This window comes from Talpa occidentalis, unplaced genomic scaffold, assembly GCF_014898055.3.
Source record: "Talpa occidentalis isolate TD23 unplaced genomic scaffold, MPIMG_talOcc4v2.1 talOcc4.12, whole genome shotgun sequence".
Classification (NCBI taxonomy): Eukaryota; Metazoa; Chordata; class Mammalia; order Eulipotyphla; family Talpidae; genus Talpa; species Talpa occidentalis.
In genome coordinates, this window is record NW_023601212.1 from 32791907 (window position 1) to 32811767 (window position 19861).

The following is a 19861-nucleotide window of genomic DNA, read 5'->3' on the forward strand; positions in this document are numbered from 1 at the left end:
TGTGATAGTGCTGAGACTTAACCCCTAGGCCACCAGGGAAGCAATATTTTCTAGTTTTTAGTATAGTATTATACATTTATTAAATGTATTCCAAAGTATTGCTGTTAATGGCATTGTTTCCTTAATTTCATTTTAAAATTGTTTGTTGTAAATGTCTAGAAATAAAATAGATTTTTCTGGGCCTCCTTTGTGGCGCAGGTGGTTGAGGGCAGCCTCTGCAGTGTGGGTTCAATCCCGGCCGACCGCGGAGATACCCACATGGCGCGGCAGACCTCTCCTGTCTCGCCCACTGCTCCCCTCAGCAGTGTATTTCAGTCATTCTGTTTGTTCTGTTCCCTGCTGTCTCTGGTGAATCCTTTCACCCTCTCGCACATCTGGCCTGTACCCCGGTTCTCGTATAAATAAATCTTAAAAAAAATTTTGATTTTTCTGTATTCATAATCTTGTGTCCTGAAGGCTTGCTGTAGTATTTGTTGGGTTTAGTAGTTATTCTCTTTGTGTGCATGAATTCATTAAAGTTTTCTGTGCGGATATCATGTCACCTGCAAATAGAAATATCTGACTTCTCCTTTCCAGTCTGGATGATTTTTATTTCAACCTCTTTCCTAATTTCCCAGACTAGAACTTCACATACAATGTTGTCTGCTCTTGCCATTTATATACATCTTTTTGTTGTCCCTGATCTTATGTGGAATACTGAGTTTTGCCCCATTTAGTCTAACAGGGGCTGTCGAATTTTCATAGATGACTTTATTGTTTTGAGAAAATTACCTTTATTCCTAGTTTTTTTAAATCATAAAAATGTATTGGAGGCCTCCCCGGTGGCGCAGCGGTTGAGCGCTGGGTTGCGAAGCTGCCCGCAGCCTCTGCGACGCAGGTTCGATCCCCGGCTGCTCCCCGGCCACCAGAGGAGGGTCCCACATGGCGCGCAGACCTCTCCTGCCGCCCGCTGCTCCCCTCAGCAGTGTACTTCGGTCCTTCTGCCTGCTCTGCTCCCCGCTCTGCCTCTGGTGAATTCTCTCACCCTCCCGCGCTTCTGACTGTACCCAGTGCATGTATAAACAAACAAATAAATAAATAAATAAAACATGCCTCTATTTATTTTTTTTTTTTTGCAGGTGTTTAAAGTAACATTTATTTTTTTAAAGTTAACATAATAGGAAAACTAAAAAGCACAAGAAGCAAAGAACAAAGTCATCCATAATTACAAGCAGTTTAGTTTGACACGTCCTCTGAGGTCCTGTGTTTATTTCTACATAACTAAGCATCCACTTTTATGTAATTAAGATTGTATAGTTATGTAGCATGCTTTCCCACACACTATGAATATTTACCATTTCCAAGTTCCAAAGCGATACAAGTATTTTGATAGCCAAGAATACACACACCAACTCAATCTGGAAGAAAAAAAAAGTGATCCTGCCTCTCTTGGCAACAAAAATTTCATAAAGACAAAAATGGCAACATGCCTCTAGATAAAGATACTGGCAGAATTACAACTATTAAAAAAAAAATGTATTGGAGTCTATGCATCTGTTGAGGTGATAATGTAGTTGTTGTCCTTTATTGATAATAGTATATCAGGTTTTTATTTTTTCATTTTTTCAGTCTTGAGTTTAGGCTCAATGCCTTTTATTCATAGTGTTTAATCATTTTTAATTGTTGTTGAATTTCATTTGCTGGTTCTTTTTTTTCTTTCCTTAAGAATTCTTACATCTACTTTTTCATTAGAGATATTGGTATATTATTTTCTTATGATGTCTTTGTCTGATTTTAGTATCAGTAACTAGTGGTCTACGAATGGGAAGGTTTTTGTTTTATAAGGATTGGTGTTAGCGCTTATGTTTTTTCTAGATTTTATAAATTGTTGCCATACTGCTATTCATAGTATTCCTCTACAGTCTCATTTTTATCTGTAAGGTTCATCATTGTGTTCCCGCTTTCATTTATAACTTTATCTTTTTTTTTTTTTTTTTTTTGGTCTAGCTAAATATTTGTCAGTTTTCTTGATCTTTTCAGAGAGCCAACTAAAGTCATTGATTTTGCTCTTTCTGCTTTGATACCTGTCATTTCCTGCCACTTCATTTGAGTTTAGCATAACCTAGTTTCTTAAGAGGAAGGTAAGTTATGCGAGAGCTTTCACCTTTCTCAATACAGCTATGAGTATTTCACTAAACACGTTCACTGCATCCCCTAAGTTTTGGTATGCTGTGGTTTTGTTTTCAATTATCTCAAAATATAGTCCACTTTTCCTCTTTTTTTTAAAGATTTATTTTTTTATGCATACGAGAATTGGGATATAGGCCATGGGGGGGGCAGTGAGAGGATTCACTGTAAATAGAGTGGGGAACAGAACAGGCAGATCCACTGAAATACACTGCTGGGAGGGGAGCAGTGGGTGAGACAAGAGAGGTATGCTGTGCCGTGTGAGTCGGCTCCCTGGCCGGGAATCGAACTTGTGCTGCAGTGGCTGTGGATAGCTTCATAGTGCTGTCTTAACCCCTTGTACCACCAGGGAGACCCTACTTTTCCTTCTGATTCACTCTTTTAGCCCTCTGATTATTTAGGAGAATATTTTTAATTTTCATTTGTATTTCCTGTATTTTATTTTTTTTAAGGATGATTGATTTATTTATTTATATGAGCACTGGGTACAGAAGCACAGGAAGGTGAGAGAATTCACCAGAGCCAGAGAGGGGAACAGAACAGGCAGAAGGACCGAAGTACACAGCTGAGGGGAGCAGCGGGCGGCAGGAGAGTTCTGTGCACCATGTGGGACCCTCGCCCTGCGGCTGGGGATCTAACCGGAGCTGCAGAGGCTGCGGGCAGCTTCGCAACCCAGCGCCACCACGGAGGCCCCTCCTGTATTTTCTATTGTTATTGATTTCTAATTTCATTGTGTTGTGGCCAGAAAATATACACTGTGATTTCAGTCTTTTTAAGTTTATTGAAACTTATATTATGTCCTAAAATGTGGTTTATCCTGAAGAATCTTCGTGTGCACTGAAAAGAGTGTATATTCTGCTGTTGTTGAATGAATGGAGTCTTCTATAGATGACTATTAGGCCTCGTTGGTTTCTAATGTTCACACAGTCTATTTCCTCGATCTTCTCTAGTTGTCTATCCATAATGGAATGTCTGTCCATAATTGAAGTTTGTAGCTATTGTTGAATTATCTTTTTCTTCCTCTGCTTCTTTTAGTTTGTGTTTCGTGTGTTAGGTGGCTCTTTGCTTATGTACCAATATACTTGTAGATGCTGTCTTTTTGGTTGATTGACTTTTTTTTTTTTTAAAGGTTTATTTATTTATACAAGCACAGGGTACAGTCAGAAGCACTGGAGGGTGAGAGAATTCACCAGAGCCAGAGTGGGGAGCAGAACAGGCAGACTGACGAAATACACTGCTGAGGGGAGCAGCGGGCACGGCAGGAGAGGTCTGGGCGCCATGTGGGACCCTCGCTGACTGACTGGGGATCGAACCGGCGCTGCAGAGGCTGCGGACAGCTTCACAGCCCAGCGCTCAACTGCTGCGCCACCTGGGAGGCCCTGTTTGACTCTTTTATCTTAGTCACTAGTAAAGAATTTGTTCCAATATGTATTGTGATATTAGTAAAAACCTTTACAGCCATCATTTGGTTAGTTTGAATATATAGATTTTTTTTTTTTTACTTGTGTTTTTGAATCTGAGGTGTGACTATTCTTGAGAATTTGTAATTGGGTTATAATTTTTATCCATTCTGTGAGTCTCTTTACCTTTTGATTGTTTAGCCCACTATTATTTATTATAAGTACTGGTAAGTTGTGGATTACATCCACTATTAAGTCAATTGTAGTTCTTATGTCTTTTTTGTTTTGTTCCTGTATTATGTCTTTTTTTGCATTACCTCCTTTTTAAGTATTTCCAATTTACCATTTTAATTTGGTTTTTATTTATATATATTCTTAGTGATTGCCTAGAGATGACAATTAAAATGTTTTTGTTCAGATTAGTACCAATTTAATTTATGTAGTATAGAAAAACTTTTCTTCGGGCCTCCCCGGTGGCAAGCGGTTGAGCGCTGGGTTGCGAAGCTGCCGGCAGCCTCTGCAGCGCTGGTTTGATCCCTGGCTGCTCCCCGGCCACTGGAGGAGGGTTCTGCATGGCGCGCAGACCTCTCCTGCCGCCCACTGCTCCCCTCAGCAGTGTACTTCTGTCCTTCTGCCTGCTCTGCTCCCCACTCTGGCTCTGGTGAATTCTCTCACCCTCCCGCGCTTCTGACTGTACCCAGTGCTTGTATAAATAAATAAGTAAATCTTTAAAAAGAAAAGAAAAAGAAAAACTTGTCTTCTGTATCTCCACTCTCTTTCCCTTACTTTTTGTCATTTGGTCATATAAATCATATAATGTCTTACATTACAGGGCCTCCCTGGTGGCGCAGTGGTTGAGTGCTGGGTTGTAAAGCTGCCCACAGCCTCTGCAGCGCTGGTTCGATCCCCGGCCACTGGGCGAGGGTCCCACATGGCACGCAGACCTCTCCTGCTGCCCACTGCTCCCCTCAGCAGTGCACTTCGCCAGTCTGCCTGTTCTGCTCTCTGCTCTGGCTCTGGTGAATTTTCTCACCCTCCTGCGCTTCTGACTGTACCCCAGTGCTTGTATAAATAAATAAATAAATCTTTAAAAAAATCTTATATTACAGTTGTCTTTTTAAAGTAGAGGGGAAATGAACAACTATGTAAAAAAAATTTTTTAATTAAAAGGAAAAAAAAACACAGTAATTGCTATCCTCAGGGAATTAAGAGTCTAGATTTATTGAACAAGATAATAAATGTTTGGTGTATAGAGTGGTAAATCCTATGAAAGAGAAAAAAAGCATCTGTAGGGATACAGAAAATGGGCATCTAAATCAGCATCAAAAGATCAATAAATACTTCGAAAAAGAAAGAAGTGGGAGAAAAATAATTTACAAACAAAAAATCAATTTATAGTTTTATATTTACATGTACTGTTTGCTAGCAGTAATATCTCTCCGGTTTTTTCTTAGTTGGGGATATCTTAATTTCTTCATTTTGAAGAAGTTTGGCTGAAGAATCTAGGTTAACTTTTTTTCTATCAGCATTTTGAAGATGTCATCCCATTACAACTAGCCTCCATGGTTTCTGATGGAGAAGCAAGCTGTTAATCTTACTGAAGCTCCCTGGTATGTGATGAGTGCTGTCACTCTTGCTCCTTTCAATATTATTTCTTTGTGTTTATCTTTTGACAGATTGATTATGATGTGTCCGGGTATAAGTACTTTGAGTTTATCCTCCTTAGAGTTTATTTATTTATTTAAAGATTTATTTATACAAGAACCAGGGTACAGGCCAGATGTGCGGGAGGATAAGAGGATTCACCAGAGACAGAGCGGGGAACAGAACAGGCAGACTGAAGAAATACACTGCTGGGGGGAGCAGCAGACATGACAGGAGAGGTCTGCAGCACCATGTGGGACCCTCGCCGGCCTGCTGGGATTGAATCGGCACTGCAGAGGCTTCACAGCGGTCACTCAACCGCCTGCACCACCAGGAGAGGCCCCCTACTTAGAGTTTATTGAGCTTCCTGAAGTAGATTAATGTGTTCCCTAAAATTTGGGTATTTTCAGACATTTATTCTTTCTTTCTACTTGTTTCTCTCCTGGAACTTATATTCTACTTATGTTGGCACACTTAATAGAATCCCACAGATGTCTGAGACTGTTCACTTTCATCCTTGTTTTGTTTCTATTCCTCATACTAGATACATTCATTTAATTTGTGTTCAAGGTCACTGATTATTTCATCTGCCTTCTCAAATCTGTGGAATCACCTCTAGTGAATTTTTCATGTCAGCATTAGAATCGTCAACTCCAGAATTTGACTTTTTCTTACAGTTTCTCTTATTTTCATTTGATTAAACATTGTTCTCACAGTTTCCTTTAAATATTGAGCTGTGGTTTTCTTTGGTTCAAGTTCAGTGAATTGGCTTCTGTGAGACAATTTCTGTTGACTGCCTTTCTGCACTCCCCAAATAAGCCATATTTACTTGTTCCTCTGGATGTCTCATATTTTTTGCTGAACATTGGACATTTTAAATAATACGACAGCTCAGTCATTCTCCCCCATGTTTGTTGTTGCTTTTTGTTGTTGTCATTTTAGTGGTTACTGTTTAGTTTCCTGAAATAATTCTGTGATATCTGTATTCTTTGAGTTTATATCCTGTGATTATAAGTTGATTTCCTGAGATGTTTGGAGTCAGTCAGCCTCCTATCATTTGCCAGTAAGCTCTGTGCACTTAGGGACATTCTTCAACCTCCATCTAAACAACCTTGTCCTTTACTTTCTGGTTGCTCAGAGCCTTGTGGTCAGCCAGAGATGAGGACTTAGGCCTTGTCATGTCTCTTTGAGTATATTCGCTCCCTTATATGTACACGTAACCTAGTATCCCAGGATACTATGTCAGAGCTTTCAAAGGCCCCTATGGATTTCTCATTCCACTTTTGTTGTTTTGGCTTGATGTTTGTCCCAACTGTAGCTCTGTCTCAGACAGTGGTAATGTTAAGCAATTCCTGCTGATTGTTTCAAGCAAAGGCCTCTAAGGAGAAGGTTGTTTGCATTGGGTGAGCTCTGATTCACTTCAAAGACAAGCCATACAAGTGAAGTTTTACAGGGTATTCTCACATAGGTCAAATAATTAGTTTCTGAGAACAGGGTTTTAGAATAATTCCATCCTCCTCTGATCCTTTCGTTGGTGCCTAGATTAGTGATTTTCACTTTGAAGACTGTTGATTTTCAAGTATATTGCTTAGGTAGAAAGATTACTGATGATTAACCACCTTTTTTTTTAAGTACTCCCAGATATTTGTAAGACATTGATTATTTTCAGACTTCGTAAATGTTGACTTTAAGTTAAAGAAATAAAAGTTGACTTTAATAATTTGTGCCCATATTCTCATTGCAGTTAGGGGGAAGATAGGATTTTGTAGGTGCTCTGCCTTTTCTACTGAAGTTGCTCAGAATTTAAGTCAAAACTGAGAAGTAGGGGACTTGATTGAACATATTTACACAAGGCAGTAATTGAACCAGATTTGATCCATAAGAAAAGGCAAGTGTGATGCCTTAAAGCTGAAGTGTCTTTATCCTGAAAAATTTAAGTAATTCCTTCCTCCCCTGCAAAGTCACAAGGCATATTTTGACAGAATATCAATAGAATAAGAACCTCTACTGATATCCTATCCATTGTTCTTTTTGTGCTGTGTTACTGTTTTTAATGAAACCCCATAATCCTGAGAAACAAAAGAATAAGAATAGATTGCCACTGAGGAAAAGTAGAACTTTCATATGTGTATCAAGCACTGGCATATAATACTGTTCCATAAATGTCAGGTGTAAATGATAAAGTTCTTGTTGAAATGGCCAATGCTTTGATTCCCACGGGCATAATTACAAACCAAAAAAGTTCCTTTCTTGTCTTTGATGCAAAGGTAAGTCTTTTTGGTTTTGAGGCGAGGGTTCCAAAATCCTTTGGGCAAATAAGTGAAGTAAATAACAATATTGGGAGGATGTAGTTTTTATAATTCAGGAAGCGATTTATACCATTCACTGACCTACCAATATAGAATAAAGGAGTATCTCTCATTTCTCTATTGATTTTCTTACCTGTTTAGTGTAGTGATCATCAGGTTTGTCTGTTGGTTCTCTTGTTATGTTCTCCTATGTAAGTATGACTGTGTACCACCAAGCAGCCATCTATTTTATTGTTTCTTCTTTGTCTTGCAGCACAATCTGGTATTTCTAGGCAAGTCTGTAGAATTCTAGCACATTCCATCTGAGTTTCCATTTGTCATATTGAAACTGCTGTAGCATTTTTTTTTTAAAGATTTATTTTTATTTATTTATACAAGCACTGGGTACAGTCAGAAGTGCCGGAGGGTGAGAGAATTCACCAGAGCGGGGAGCAGAGCAGGCAGACTGAAGTACACTGCTGAGGGGAGCAGCGGGCAGCAGGAGAGGTCTGCGTGCCATGTGGGACCTTCCTCCAGTGGCTGGGGAGCAGCCGGGGATTGAACCGGCGCTGCAGAGGCTGTGGGCAGCTTCGCAACCCAGCGCTCAACCACTGCGCCACCAGGGAGGCCCTGCTGTAGCATTTTTAACAGCAGTTTGTCAAAAGTGCAGAATTTACTGAAACTTTATTTTCATTTAGGTTATTTACAACAGGAAAACCTCACTTCTACCTGCCAGACTTTTATTTTGGAAAGCTCAAATTTAAAAGAATATGCAGAACACTGTACAGATGATGGTTTTATCCCAGCCTGCTTACTGGTAAGTGATTTGTTCTTAAGGGATGTATTTAATCATTGACCAATATGAGAGTCTATAAATACAGTCTTAAAACCAGCTCATTAGTGGCTTCAGTATTGACAATTTTATGTTTTTTATTCATGTGTGACTGGAATGACCCAAAGAAAGGCCACCTTTTCTTTTCACACATCTATGTCAAAGCTGTTTAGTAAATTTCAACTTTACTTAACATGAGACTCATGTTTGAGTCTCATATCTAGGGTTAGAGCATTTCCAATCTGATCAGTTTCAATACTGCTTGTCTGGGAGCTTATTTACTGTCTCTTAGGATCTCAGAATAGTCTTGTTACCCCCAAAATTCTTATGTTGAAACCCTAAACCCCAGCATGATGGTATTTGGGGGTGGCACCTTTGGGAAGTTAATAGGTTTAGTTGAGGTCATGAGTTTGGATCCTCATGATGGAATTAGTGTTTTCATGAAAAGTGGGAGAGTGTCTTTCTTTATCCATGCACACACACACAAAAGGCCTTGTTTGTACCCTGCAAGAAAGGGGATGTCTGTGAAAGTGCAGACAATTCAGTGGAACAAAGATCCTATCAACAAATGTGTTAGAACAATTTCCAGGTACAAAAAAATCTGTATACCTCATACAAAACTTAACCATAATTGAAAATATACCAAAATGTGAAACACTGAATTATAAGGCTCCTAGAAGAATGCATAGGAGAAAATCTGTATAATCTTGGGTTTGGCAGTATGTTTTTCAGTATACCAAATGTACTGATTACAAAGGGAAAATTTGATAAATTCAGCTTTATAATACTCTCTCTAGAGACATTGTTAAAAGAATGACAAGTGACTGACTAGGAAAAACATTTCTAAGTCATATCTGATAAATGATTTGTACCCAGAATATGTAAAAACTTTTTTTAAAAACTCTCGTAAATGGGAGAGAGATCTGAAGACACTTCCTCAAAGAAAATATAGACCTAGTATAAACATGAAAAAAATGTTCTGCTATGTAAGTGATAAGGAAAATGCAAATTAATATCCCATATTACACACTGTCATATCTTTGCTGGCAAAGATATAAAGCAGCAGGAACTCTCCTTCATTGCTCATGAGAATGCATAATCATACAGCATTTTTAAAAACTGAACATATACTGACAGCTCATTCAGATAGTCATTCAAATGAACTGTAAAACTTGTGTTCTCATAAAAATTGGCACACTAATATTTGCTTGTGATTTTCATAAACTGAAAACAGCCCAGATGTCTTTCAAATTGAATGAATAAACAGAGTTCTATATTTATACAATTGAATACTACTAAACAATTTTAAAAAACCCACTTTTGATTCATACGTATCACAGAGAAATCTTAAATTTTTCTGAATATTTTGTTAGTAATTCTAAATAAATACGTTGTCGATAACGGGAGAGCCAGGTTTCTCACGGTGTGTTTGTAACAAAGTAGGTCTTTGGCAAGATCCAAGGTCAAAGTGCCTTTGATTCAGGGCCTCTCTAGTGATGCATGGGGTTAACTCGCAGCACTATGGCACTATCTGCAGCCACTGCAGCATGACACGAGTTGGATCCCCGGCCAGCAGGGAGATAATCCACATGGTGCAGCAAAACTCTCCTGTCTTCCCTGCTACTCCCCTCACCAGTGTATTTCAGTCAGTCCGCCTCTTCTGTTCCCCACTCTGTCTCTGGTGAATCCTCTCACCCCCCCTGTATCCCAGCTCTTGTATGCATAAATAAATAAATCTTTAAAAAAAAAAAAGTGCCTTCGACACATTCCTGGAAGGCTGTCTTCCTGGCTGGTAGATGACCTCCTCTTCACTGTGTTCTCATGTGAATCTTGGAGGAGACAATTTAGTCCATTCAGTCTTCAGCAGTAATTCAACAGTTATTTATTATATCATGATACATGGAGAAAAGTTTATCATTGTTTTTAATAAGGGATATGTAGGTTAAAACCACAATGAGATATCACTGCACTCCCATGAGAAGGGCTTAGATAAAAAAGACCACCAACAGGGCCTCCCTGGTGGCGCAGCGGTTGAGCGCTGGGTTGCGAAGCTGCCCGCAGCCTCTGAGGTGCCCGTTCGATCCCCAGCTGCTCCCCGGCCACCGGAGGAGGGTCCCGCATGGCGCGCAGACCTCTCCTGCTGCCCGCTGCTCCCCTCAGCAGTGTACTTCGGTCCTTCTGCCTGCTCTGCTCCCCGCTCTGGCTCTGGTGAATTCTCTCACCCTCCCGCGCTTCTGACTGTACCCAGTGCTTATATGTATAAATAAATAAATAAATAAATCTTTATTAAAAAAAAAAAGACCACCAACAAATGCTGGAAAGGATGTAGAAAAAGAAGAATCCTGTTAAACTGTTGGTGGTAATGTAAACTGGTACAGCCATTTTGGAAAGTGATCTGGATTTACCTTAACAAACTAAAAATGGAATTGCTGTATGATTTAGCAATCCCACTCTGGGCTTCCATCCAAAGAACATGAAATCATAAACTCAAAAGTTACATGCTCTACAGTGTTTGTTGTGGTATTATTTATATTAGCTAGACGTGTGCCCACTGGTAGAGAATTGGATTGAGAACATGTGGTATAGCCATACAATGGAATATTTTCTCATCAGAAGGAAAGACTAAATGTTGCCATTTATAGCAAAATGGAAGGAGTTACGGGAATCATGTATAGTAAGTAAAGCAAGTCAGAATCACTGACAAATGTAAGACATTTACAACATCCAGTGCTTGCTGCTTCAACAAAGTAAAATACCTATTAAAAAGTGATGGACACTAATAATGAAGTAAGACTTTAAATTAGGGAGAGAAAGGGTCATGGGGAATAAGGGATGTTGGGGGGGTGGAGATAAAGAGTAAATATTTTTTGTGGATATTCTGTACATACATAGAGAACTGAGTTTGTGAGAGAGGAGAGAGAAGAAATGGATGACAAGTCATAAATGATAAAGAAATAGATCAACAGCAGGAGAGGAGGAGGGAAAGGGATTGGAGGGAGGGAGGAGCACAAGGGACTGTGGTGATGGTGCACAGGTGCATTGGTGAAGGAAACTGGGGACTCCACCTGAGGGGGTGGGGGAAAGCAAATACTGTTTAAAAATGAACAATGATGTAAAAATAAAAAAAAAATTTTAGAAAGATCCACAGGCAGATGTTGAAAGAAAAGTTACAAAAAGGCAATGAAAAAAGACAAGCCACAGACTGGGAGAAAAAAGGTAGTCATAAAGTCTTGTTCAAATAGATGAAGTAAATAAATCTTTAAAAAAAAAAAAACAGGGCCTCCCCTGGTGGTGCAGCAGTTGAACGCTGGGCTGTGAGGCTGCCTGCAGCCTCTGCAGCGCCGGTTCGTTCCCCCACCACCAGTGAGGATGCCACAAAAAAAAAAAAAAAAAAAAAAAGCTGTAGTTCCTTAATCTTAGGAGGTGTAATGCAGCCCCTAACTTATGTGACATCCCATTTTTGATGACCTACACTTTATTCTTTCATATCTGCTACTCTGCAATCCAAATACTTAATTGGCATTTATGTGGTAAAATGTTTCATAGTAGGAAATTATTCATATTATTATACATTTTTGGTAAAACTTGATCTTTTTCTTTACAGTCCTTATTTGGAAAAAACTTGACAACAATTTTGAATGAATATGTAGCTATGAAAGCAAAAGGTAAGGGTTTAGGTTTTTTTTTTTTCTTTCTGTTTTATGCAGTATTTATATTACTGTTTTAATTAGAAGTTTCTCTAGAGGCTATTAATGCCTCATAAAACCCAGATTTGTCTTAGTTATGATGAGATCATTGTTACTGGGAAATACCTGATTAGATTGTGTGCATATTAAGTGATAATTTATAATGATTATAAATATCTATTAGCAAATATAACAAGAAAATACTTTTTATAAAATAAAACAGCTCTGTGTATCTATCTGATGAACAGATTTAGACTACAAAGTTTTATGCTAATACTATATAAACTTTTTTGTGGTCTAAATCTGGACGCAGGAAACAGGCATAAAATCTTGGTTTCTATTTACCATAATAAAAAATAGTATTTTCCTGAATTAATGTTTAAGGGGGAAAGTTAAAACTTTATTTTAGTCTTTAATATCAATTATTTCCATGGCTTACAGCATTAACAGAAGAATTAACAGTAAAGAGTTAATTAGCATGAAAAGATAACATTAAAAGAAATAAGCTTAAGGTCTACTGAATACTGTCTATATGCAGCATTATGCTAAGTGCTTTTGTGTGTAAGCCAATGAGAGGTATTAATAGTTTAGATCCCTTTAAACTATGAGGAAACTGAGAATTGGCAAAACAATATAACGTCCCAGATCACCAAACTAGAAGTTATAGGAAAGTAATAGACCTTGAAGTCAGGGCTTGATTTCATGTTTTTCTTCAAGAAAGTAACTTGATCTTTCTGCCAAAAATTTTTTCCCCAAACTATCTTACCAGGAATAGATCAGAAACAATGTACTATTGCAATACAAAGGTTTATATCCCACTTTATTTGGGGGAACTTTCTCTGGTTTGAGCTTTCTCTGGTTTTTTTTGTAAGTATATGATGATCTTAAATGTCTTGAGTTTTTCACATTTGTGAATTTGAGCACATTCTACAAAAAAGATTAATTTGTCCACAGGCCTCTGACCTATAATTCTTAAGTTACAGTAACAGATGAGCAATCAGTGACTTGGATATGAAAATCCTGGATTTAAAATAAATTTCTACACTCAGGAGTTTGTGAATTAAAAACTGAATTTTTAATTCACTTTCAAATGTCACAGGATGTGAAGCAGAACAAAGATCAAAAATAGCTTGTGGTTTTTAATTTTTAATACAAAGTAAATATAACATTGAGCAAAAAAAGATTCAGAAATTTTGAAACAGGACAGGGAGGCCACCCAAGAAAAGAGAGAAACCAAAAGACTAAAAGCCAAACCAATGGCTATAGTAATACAGCACTTATACAGTAAGGGCCTATAGCCAATCAAAGGTCAGTGCCCAATAGAGGATAGGTGACAGTCTGTGGATTCTCACCTGAGGCTCCAGGAATAACAATGGGGTTTATTTTACAAACGGGAAACAGAGCTTATGGTAGACACGGTAAGCTGTGGCTGGCCGTCTCACCCCAGATAGTGTCCACCAGAAGTACAGATGTATGCGGAGTGCCAGTAACCTGTCACCAAAGCTGCACAGCACTGGCCAGTAGTGATGGTCACTACTGCTCACCCAGAGGTGATATCAGAGACACCAAGTGGTAACGTAGCTTTGTGAGTTGTATTGATACCAACAACAAACAGCTCTTTAAGATACCAGGTCCGGGACCTTAGGTGCTCTTTCCAAGCGAAGTCAGAGACAGGACCAGAAGCCTGATCTCTGACAAAGGTCTTCCACTTCTCTTCCTTCCTCAGAGGTAAGCTGCTGAATGCTGCTGCTTTCTTTTTTTCTTCAGAGGCCAGGAATGGAGTCTTCCCCTTCTTCCTTCAGAAGCTGGAATGATGTCTTCTTTCTTCAGAAGGCTGGAACAGTATCCCTCATCTCCCTCCAGTCCTGGCTTATATCCTCTTTCAGGGTGCCCCATTTACAAGTCTGATTGGACCATTTTTTCAGTCAGAATAGCTCTCACCCGATTGGCCCATTTCTATGATCCTGGCACCATTGATAAAAGGGAAGTTGCTAGGCTCTGAGGAGCCACAGACTGAATGGGCCTGTGGTAGAGCAATACAGGGTGAGAGCCCACCACCTATCACTGAGACAGGGTTCCAGTTTCAGTTTCACAAATGTCTATTTCTATTCATGCTGTGTCTGACACTCAATAACTTGAGAAAAGAAAGACTTATTACAGCTTTGCAGATCATTTTACAAAATAGACTTTTCTCTGTTCTCAATATGATGTCAACACCTGAAGTTGTCCATACTGATTTTCTTTGTGTTTGTTTGAATTAAATAATCTCCCACTTTTCCTCTTTAATTTTAGAAACATCAAAAGATGTCCCAGCAATAATGTCATCTCTGTGGAAGAAGTTAGACCACACACTTTCTCAGATCAGGTAATAAAGCGCTTACATAATAAGCTTATCAGAATGTCCATAATGATTGGGAAATGCTGACACATGTAAGAATCACTTAAGGTTTAAATCATGACCTACACTGTATTGATTGCATGTCCCTTTGGTTCTTCCTTTATAGAACAGAAGCTTAAATAATAATGCTACATCTAGAATCTTGTACTTCAGAATTTTCATGTAGAACTGATAGTCCACCCTTTACTTAGGTCATGGCTTTGAAATGCCAATTTGGACATCATTGAAAGGATACCAGCCCTGTTGGTATCAATTTTATAATATGTCTTATTTAACTCTAGGATCTGGTATGAAATTCGTAGTCTCTTTTCTCCCAGAACCACAAGTGAATATTGTTAAATTCAGCAGTCTTCATTTCCTTCCTCAGTTTAAACTACAAAAATGGCTGCAAATGCTTTTAAACTGTACCCCATCTTATTTGGGGTATTAAAGAGGGGATTTATTCTTCCTCTCTTAGCATTTCTCCCCTAAAAACTCATCTTCAAAAGTATTCAAAATATAAAACCTATAAATATTTATAAATTATTAAGATATTTAATCAACTGGATAGTATAAAAAAAGAAAAGGCTCTTAGCCAGGGTATTCTGCAAGGCTGATTATCTGTTACTAAAAATAATTACTCCATTTACTAAGTTTTGTGGCTCTAGATAGCGTTGTGAATTTTCAGTGTTTGCTTTGTTCCCTCTTCAGAGGTTGGGTAAAATCATTTCATTGTCAAATTTGATAAAAGCAGCATGTCTTTCTGTGTCAAGTTTCGGTTCTTAAGTATTTATATATGGGCTCGTATTTGAAATCAGAATTACTCTGTGAAGGTATCTAAAGTTATAAAAAATAATCTGTAATTATAGAAGTTTATACATAACTTTTTAAATCAAGTACATAGTTCCTAAACTTAAGTCAAATTGTATTCTTAATGGGATGTGTACTGATGTTTATTGTATTGGATAGAAACTTGATTATTAATGTGTGTGTGTTTTACATGATACTGTGTTTCTTGTAAAGCAAGTAAGTTTAGTTACCCACCAAAAATGCTGGTTTTGTCAGCGATCTATTGCCTTTTAAGTCATAATTCAGGTCTTATTCTAATTAAATCAGAGTAGGTGTCTTTTTTAAGACTATTTTTTATTTATGCTTATAAGAACTGGGGTGTAGGCCAGAGGTGGAGGGGGGCGGGGGGTGAGAGACACAGTGAGGAGCAGAACAGGCAGATCTACCAAAATACACTGCTGAGGAGAGCAGCAGGCACAACAGGAGAGGTCTACTGCACTGTATGGTTTAGCTCCCTAGCTGGGCGTGGAACTCATACTGCAGTGGCTGACGATAGTGTGATAGCACTGAGACTTTAACCCCTGCGCCACCAAGGAGGCCCCAGAGTAGGTATCTTAACATCAGAAATTTTATTATGGATAATTTCTTTGTTTTATTTTGTTAGGAGCATGCAAAGTTCTCCAGGGTTTGCTGCCAGTCAGAGAGGTTGGTACTCAACTTAAAACTGTATATAAATGTTCAAAATTATTTCAAACTCAGGTGAACAATACATGTTTGCTAAGTATGTTACAAAATTTTCCTAGAACACTTATATTAGTCAATATTTCATCAGTCATATTTTAATGCTCCCTAATTTATTCACTGGCTGTCATGTGTTCAAATATTTTAGTTCCATTCCTTAAGCCTGTTTAAAGATTTATTTATTTATGCATACAAGAACTAGAGTAAAGACCAGAGGTGTGGGGGTGGGGTGGTGAGAGGATTCACCAGAGAGAGAGCGGGGAGCAGAACAGGCGGCTTGACTAAAATATACTGCTAAGGGGATCAGTGGGCAAGTCAGGAGAGGTCTGCTGTGCCATGTGGGTTAGCTCCCTGGCCGGGGATCAAACTTGTGCTGCAATGGCTGCAGATAGCTTCATAGTGCTACGTCTTAACCCCTTGTACCACCAGGAAGGCCCAAGCCTGTTTCTTATTTTGGGGAGGTATTTTCAGTATATGTTACTGGGGAAGAAATGTACTCACATTTATAAAATTTGTTTCTTAAAGTTTGTTTCTTAAAATGTTATCACATAAACTTAGTTAATACTTTTTTTCAGTCTGTGCATCTGAGGATGTTAAATACTAGGACATGTCTCTTGTAGGCTTCTTAAAATTTCCAAACTACTGTGACATTATGCTAATTTCTAAAAATGCTCATGTGTTTCAGTCCGAACAAGAAATGGAATTGCTGAAATCAAGCGGCAAAGAAGACTTGCATCTCAAGCAGCTCCTGTCAGCTCAGAATTGCTGACTTTACCTTACCTTCCAGAACAATTCACTGCTTCTCCTTTGACAGCTACACCAGTTAATCGGCCAACGGGCCAGATTTCAGCTTCTTTAAGATCAAATTTTGTAGTTGTCAACCATTCACAGTCACAAGACACTGTGACCAGTAAGTTTGAATTTTGCTTTCTTAAATCTTAAATTGTATAAATGAGTGGCACTTCTTTATACCATTTCATATAGTAGGCAATTAGGTACTAGGCAGTAACTGAATTTAGTTTTTAAAAAAATCGTTAATACTACTTACTAATTAAAGTTTACAAAACTATTCAGTTTCCTTGACTTACTGCTTTGTTTTCTTGAAATACAGCTGGAGAAACTTTAAATATCATTCCTGGTCCTCAGGAAAAGAAAAATCATGCCAGTTTAATGTCACCTGGTAGGCGCAAAAGGTAAATGCCTTTTTTTTTTTTTTTTTTTTTAAGATTTATTTATGCATACAAGAACTGGGGTATAGGCTAGGGGCAGGGCGCGGCCAGTGAGAGGATCCACCAGAGACAGAGTGGAGAGCAGAACAGGCAGATTGACTGAAATACACTGCTGAGGGGAGTAGTAGGTGAGTCAGGAAAGGTCTGCTGCGCCATGTGGGTTGCTGCCTGGCTGATCAGGAATCAAACTCGCGCTGCAGTGGCTGCAGATTGCTTCATAGGTTGTGTCTTAACCCTTTGCACTGCCACGGAGGCCCCTATACTTTGTTCTTTATGCTGTTATAAATTAGGTCAAAGGGTTAGAGCTTAACTTGCTGCAAACTACATAGCTTAGACACTTCTTGTTGAAGTCTAGCAATGCTTTTTTACTCTACTGTCCTTTGTTCCTACCGCAGAGAAAATATCTGTTCTACCATGATCTTAAGATACATGTTTCTATACAATTTGTTGCTCATATTGATTAAAGACAAACTTTTAAAATATTTCAGTGACTCTCAAAGGAAAACAATCACTCTTTCTGGGCCTCATTCAACAATACGAAATTTCCAAGATCCAAATGCATTTGCAGTAGAAAAAGTAAGTGGCCTTCCCAATCTCTGCAACTTGAGATATTCCTGAGTTTTTAAATGCTAAAATATGCACAAATGTGTGTGTGTGTGTGTGTGTGTGTGTGTAATTCAGCATTTCTCTGTGTAGTGGAATTGCCATGGGATAGAGTAGCAAACTTTAACAGTAACAGATGGTCCATTCAGAATAGCTTTTATAGATGCTCCGAGTAAGAAACAGCAACATATTTAGGAAACTTGTAAATCCATTGTTCTTGCTGAATTACGTAGTCTAATAGGGCACTTTACCGAAGTCAGATTATTGAAAACCTTGCATGAAAAGCTAAAGTGTTTAGAATAAACTATATTCTTTGTTCAGTGAAGAAGGGGTTGGTGAAGGACCTGTGAAAACTCTCATAGAGTATAGTACTAAGTTACTGATGTGCACAGAGCCACCTGACTTCTGAGTTTCTAGCTAAATTTATTATGCTATCCAGTTTCCATTAACTGGCACTTTTTAACAATTGGATCTTTTTAATACTTTCTTTTCTAGCAAATGGTTATTGAAAATGCACGGGAAAAAATACTAAGCAACAAATCTCTTCAGGAAAAACTTGCAGAAAACATCAATAAATTTTTGACTAGGTAAGCAATATGTGTTTAAAATGCCTAGTTTTTGCCTAATTAAGAACTGTGCTAAAATATCTCAATTCTGTATTACAGTGACAACAATATTGCTCAAGTACCTAAGCAGACAGATAGCAGCCTTACTGAGCCAGAAACCTCAATTGATGAACTATTTGGACTTCAGGTATGGTTAAGTGTGTGTGTGTTTGTGTAAGTGAGAGAGAGAGAGAGAGAGAGAGAGAGAGAGGGAGATACATACACTCATAGTTAAAACTGATGGAATTTTGGTTTCATTTCAAAAACATTGCCAACAGATGAGATATAAAAGATTTAAATTAGGGCCTCCCCTGATGGCGCAGCAGTTGAGCGCTGGGTTGCAAGGCTGCCTGCAGCCTTTGCAGCACCAGTTTGATCCCTGGCCACTGGCGAGGGTCCCACCAAAAAAAAAAAAAAAAAAAGATTTAAATTAATACATACAAATTTATTGCATTAGTTGAATATAAGTGTTTCTGAAAAATCCTTAGTGAATTTTTAAGTGATCATTGTGAATTGTTTAAGTGGTAAAATTTATAAGACTGTCCTAACCCATCAAAGATTCACAAGTGGATATTTTTGTGTGCAATAAATATGCTATATATAGTGTATATATAGATTCTATTTTTTTTTAATTTCTTTTATGCTGCTACAAAAAATGTTAGAGACATACAGTGAATCCAAGTCATAATTAACAAAATGAACAAGACACTTTAAAAAACAAAGGTTACAAATTGAATGAGATTTTCTGCTAGGAGAAGGAATTGAGTTGCTATTCAGTGACAGTGAAGGCGAAAGAAAGTGAGCTGAAGAATTTATTAAGTTGAAAAGTCTATCGATGTACAAATAACCCTTGAAAAAAGCAGCTGAGATTGTTACTATAGGACTTTTTTAATAAAAAAACTATTGGATACATTTTCCCACAGAAAAATTCAGTAAACTAGCAAAATAGGAAAAGCTTTTTAAAGCAACCTTGAAATTATCTACCAATACTACTTTTAAAAGTTTTTCCTATCTTAATATTTAAGAAATGTATATATACTCTTCTGAATTTTTATTGTCTCCAAGTCATTTTTTTCTCCACAAATACAGCAGGTACTTAGCCATAATTAAGCACTCAGATTCCATGAGAAATTATAAGAAAGTAAAGACAAAACCATTGCTCTTGGTTGTTCATAATATTATATATTTGAGAAAAGTTAAAAATATAGATTAAAAAAGAACAGCAAGACATTGTCAACCTGAGTAGTGTGCCTCAGCTTCACTAAGATGTGAACAGCCAGTTGTACAAACAGGTAAAACAGGAATTTTTAATATACTTACAAATATGCAAAATTTCTTAGATTACACAGATCATTATAATTAAAAAAATAGGTTTCCTTAAAATAGAAAATGTCTGTATTTAAAACATTAAAGAAAATTAAAATCAGACCACTAACTTGGAGAAAGTATTCCTAATATATATATCTGGCAAAGAATTTGTGTCCAAGGTACATAAGAAGCT

At 37.9% G+C, this 19861-nt stretch overlaps 1 protein-coding gene across 1 annotated transcript in view; it reads left to right on the plus strand.

Annotated features, from left to right (window-relative positions):
* Positions 1–19861, plus strand: part of LOC119240887 (protein NPAT) — a 55263-nt gene that overhangs the window by 10727 nt on the left and 24675 nt on the right. Inside the window, 9 exon segments of the mRNA XM_037505681.2 lie at positions 8197–8315; positions 11935–11995; positions 14309–14381; positions 15847–15887; positions 16609–16833; positions 17035–17116; positions 17641–17728; positions 18251–18342; positions 18421–18508. Coding sequence (XP_037361578.1) covers positions 8197–8315; positions 11935–11995; positions 14309–14381; positions 15847–15887; positions 16609–16833; positions 17035–17116; positions 17641–17728; positions 18251–18342; positions 18421–18508 — 869 coding nt within the window.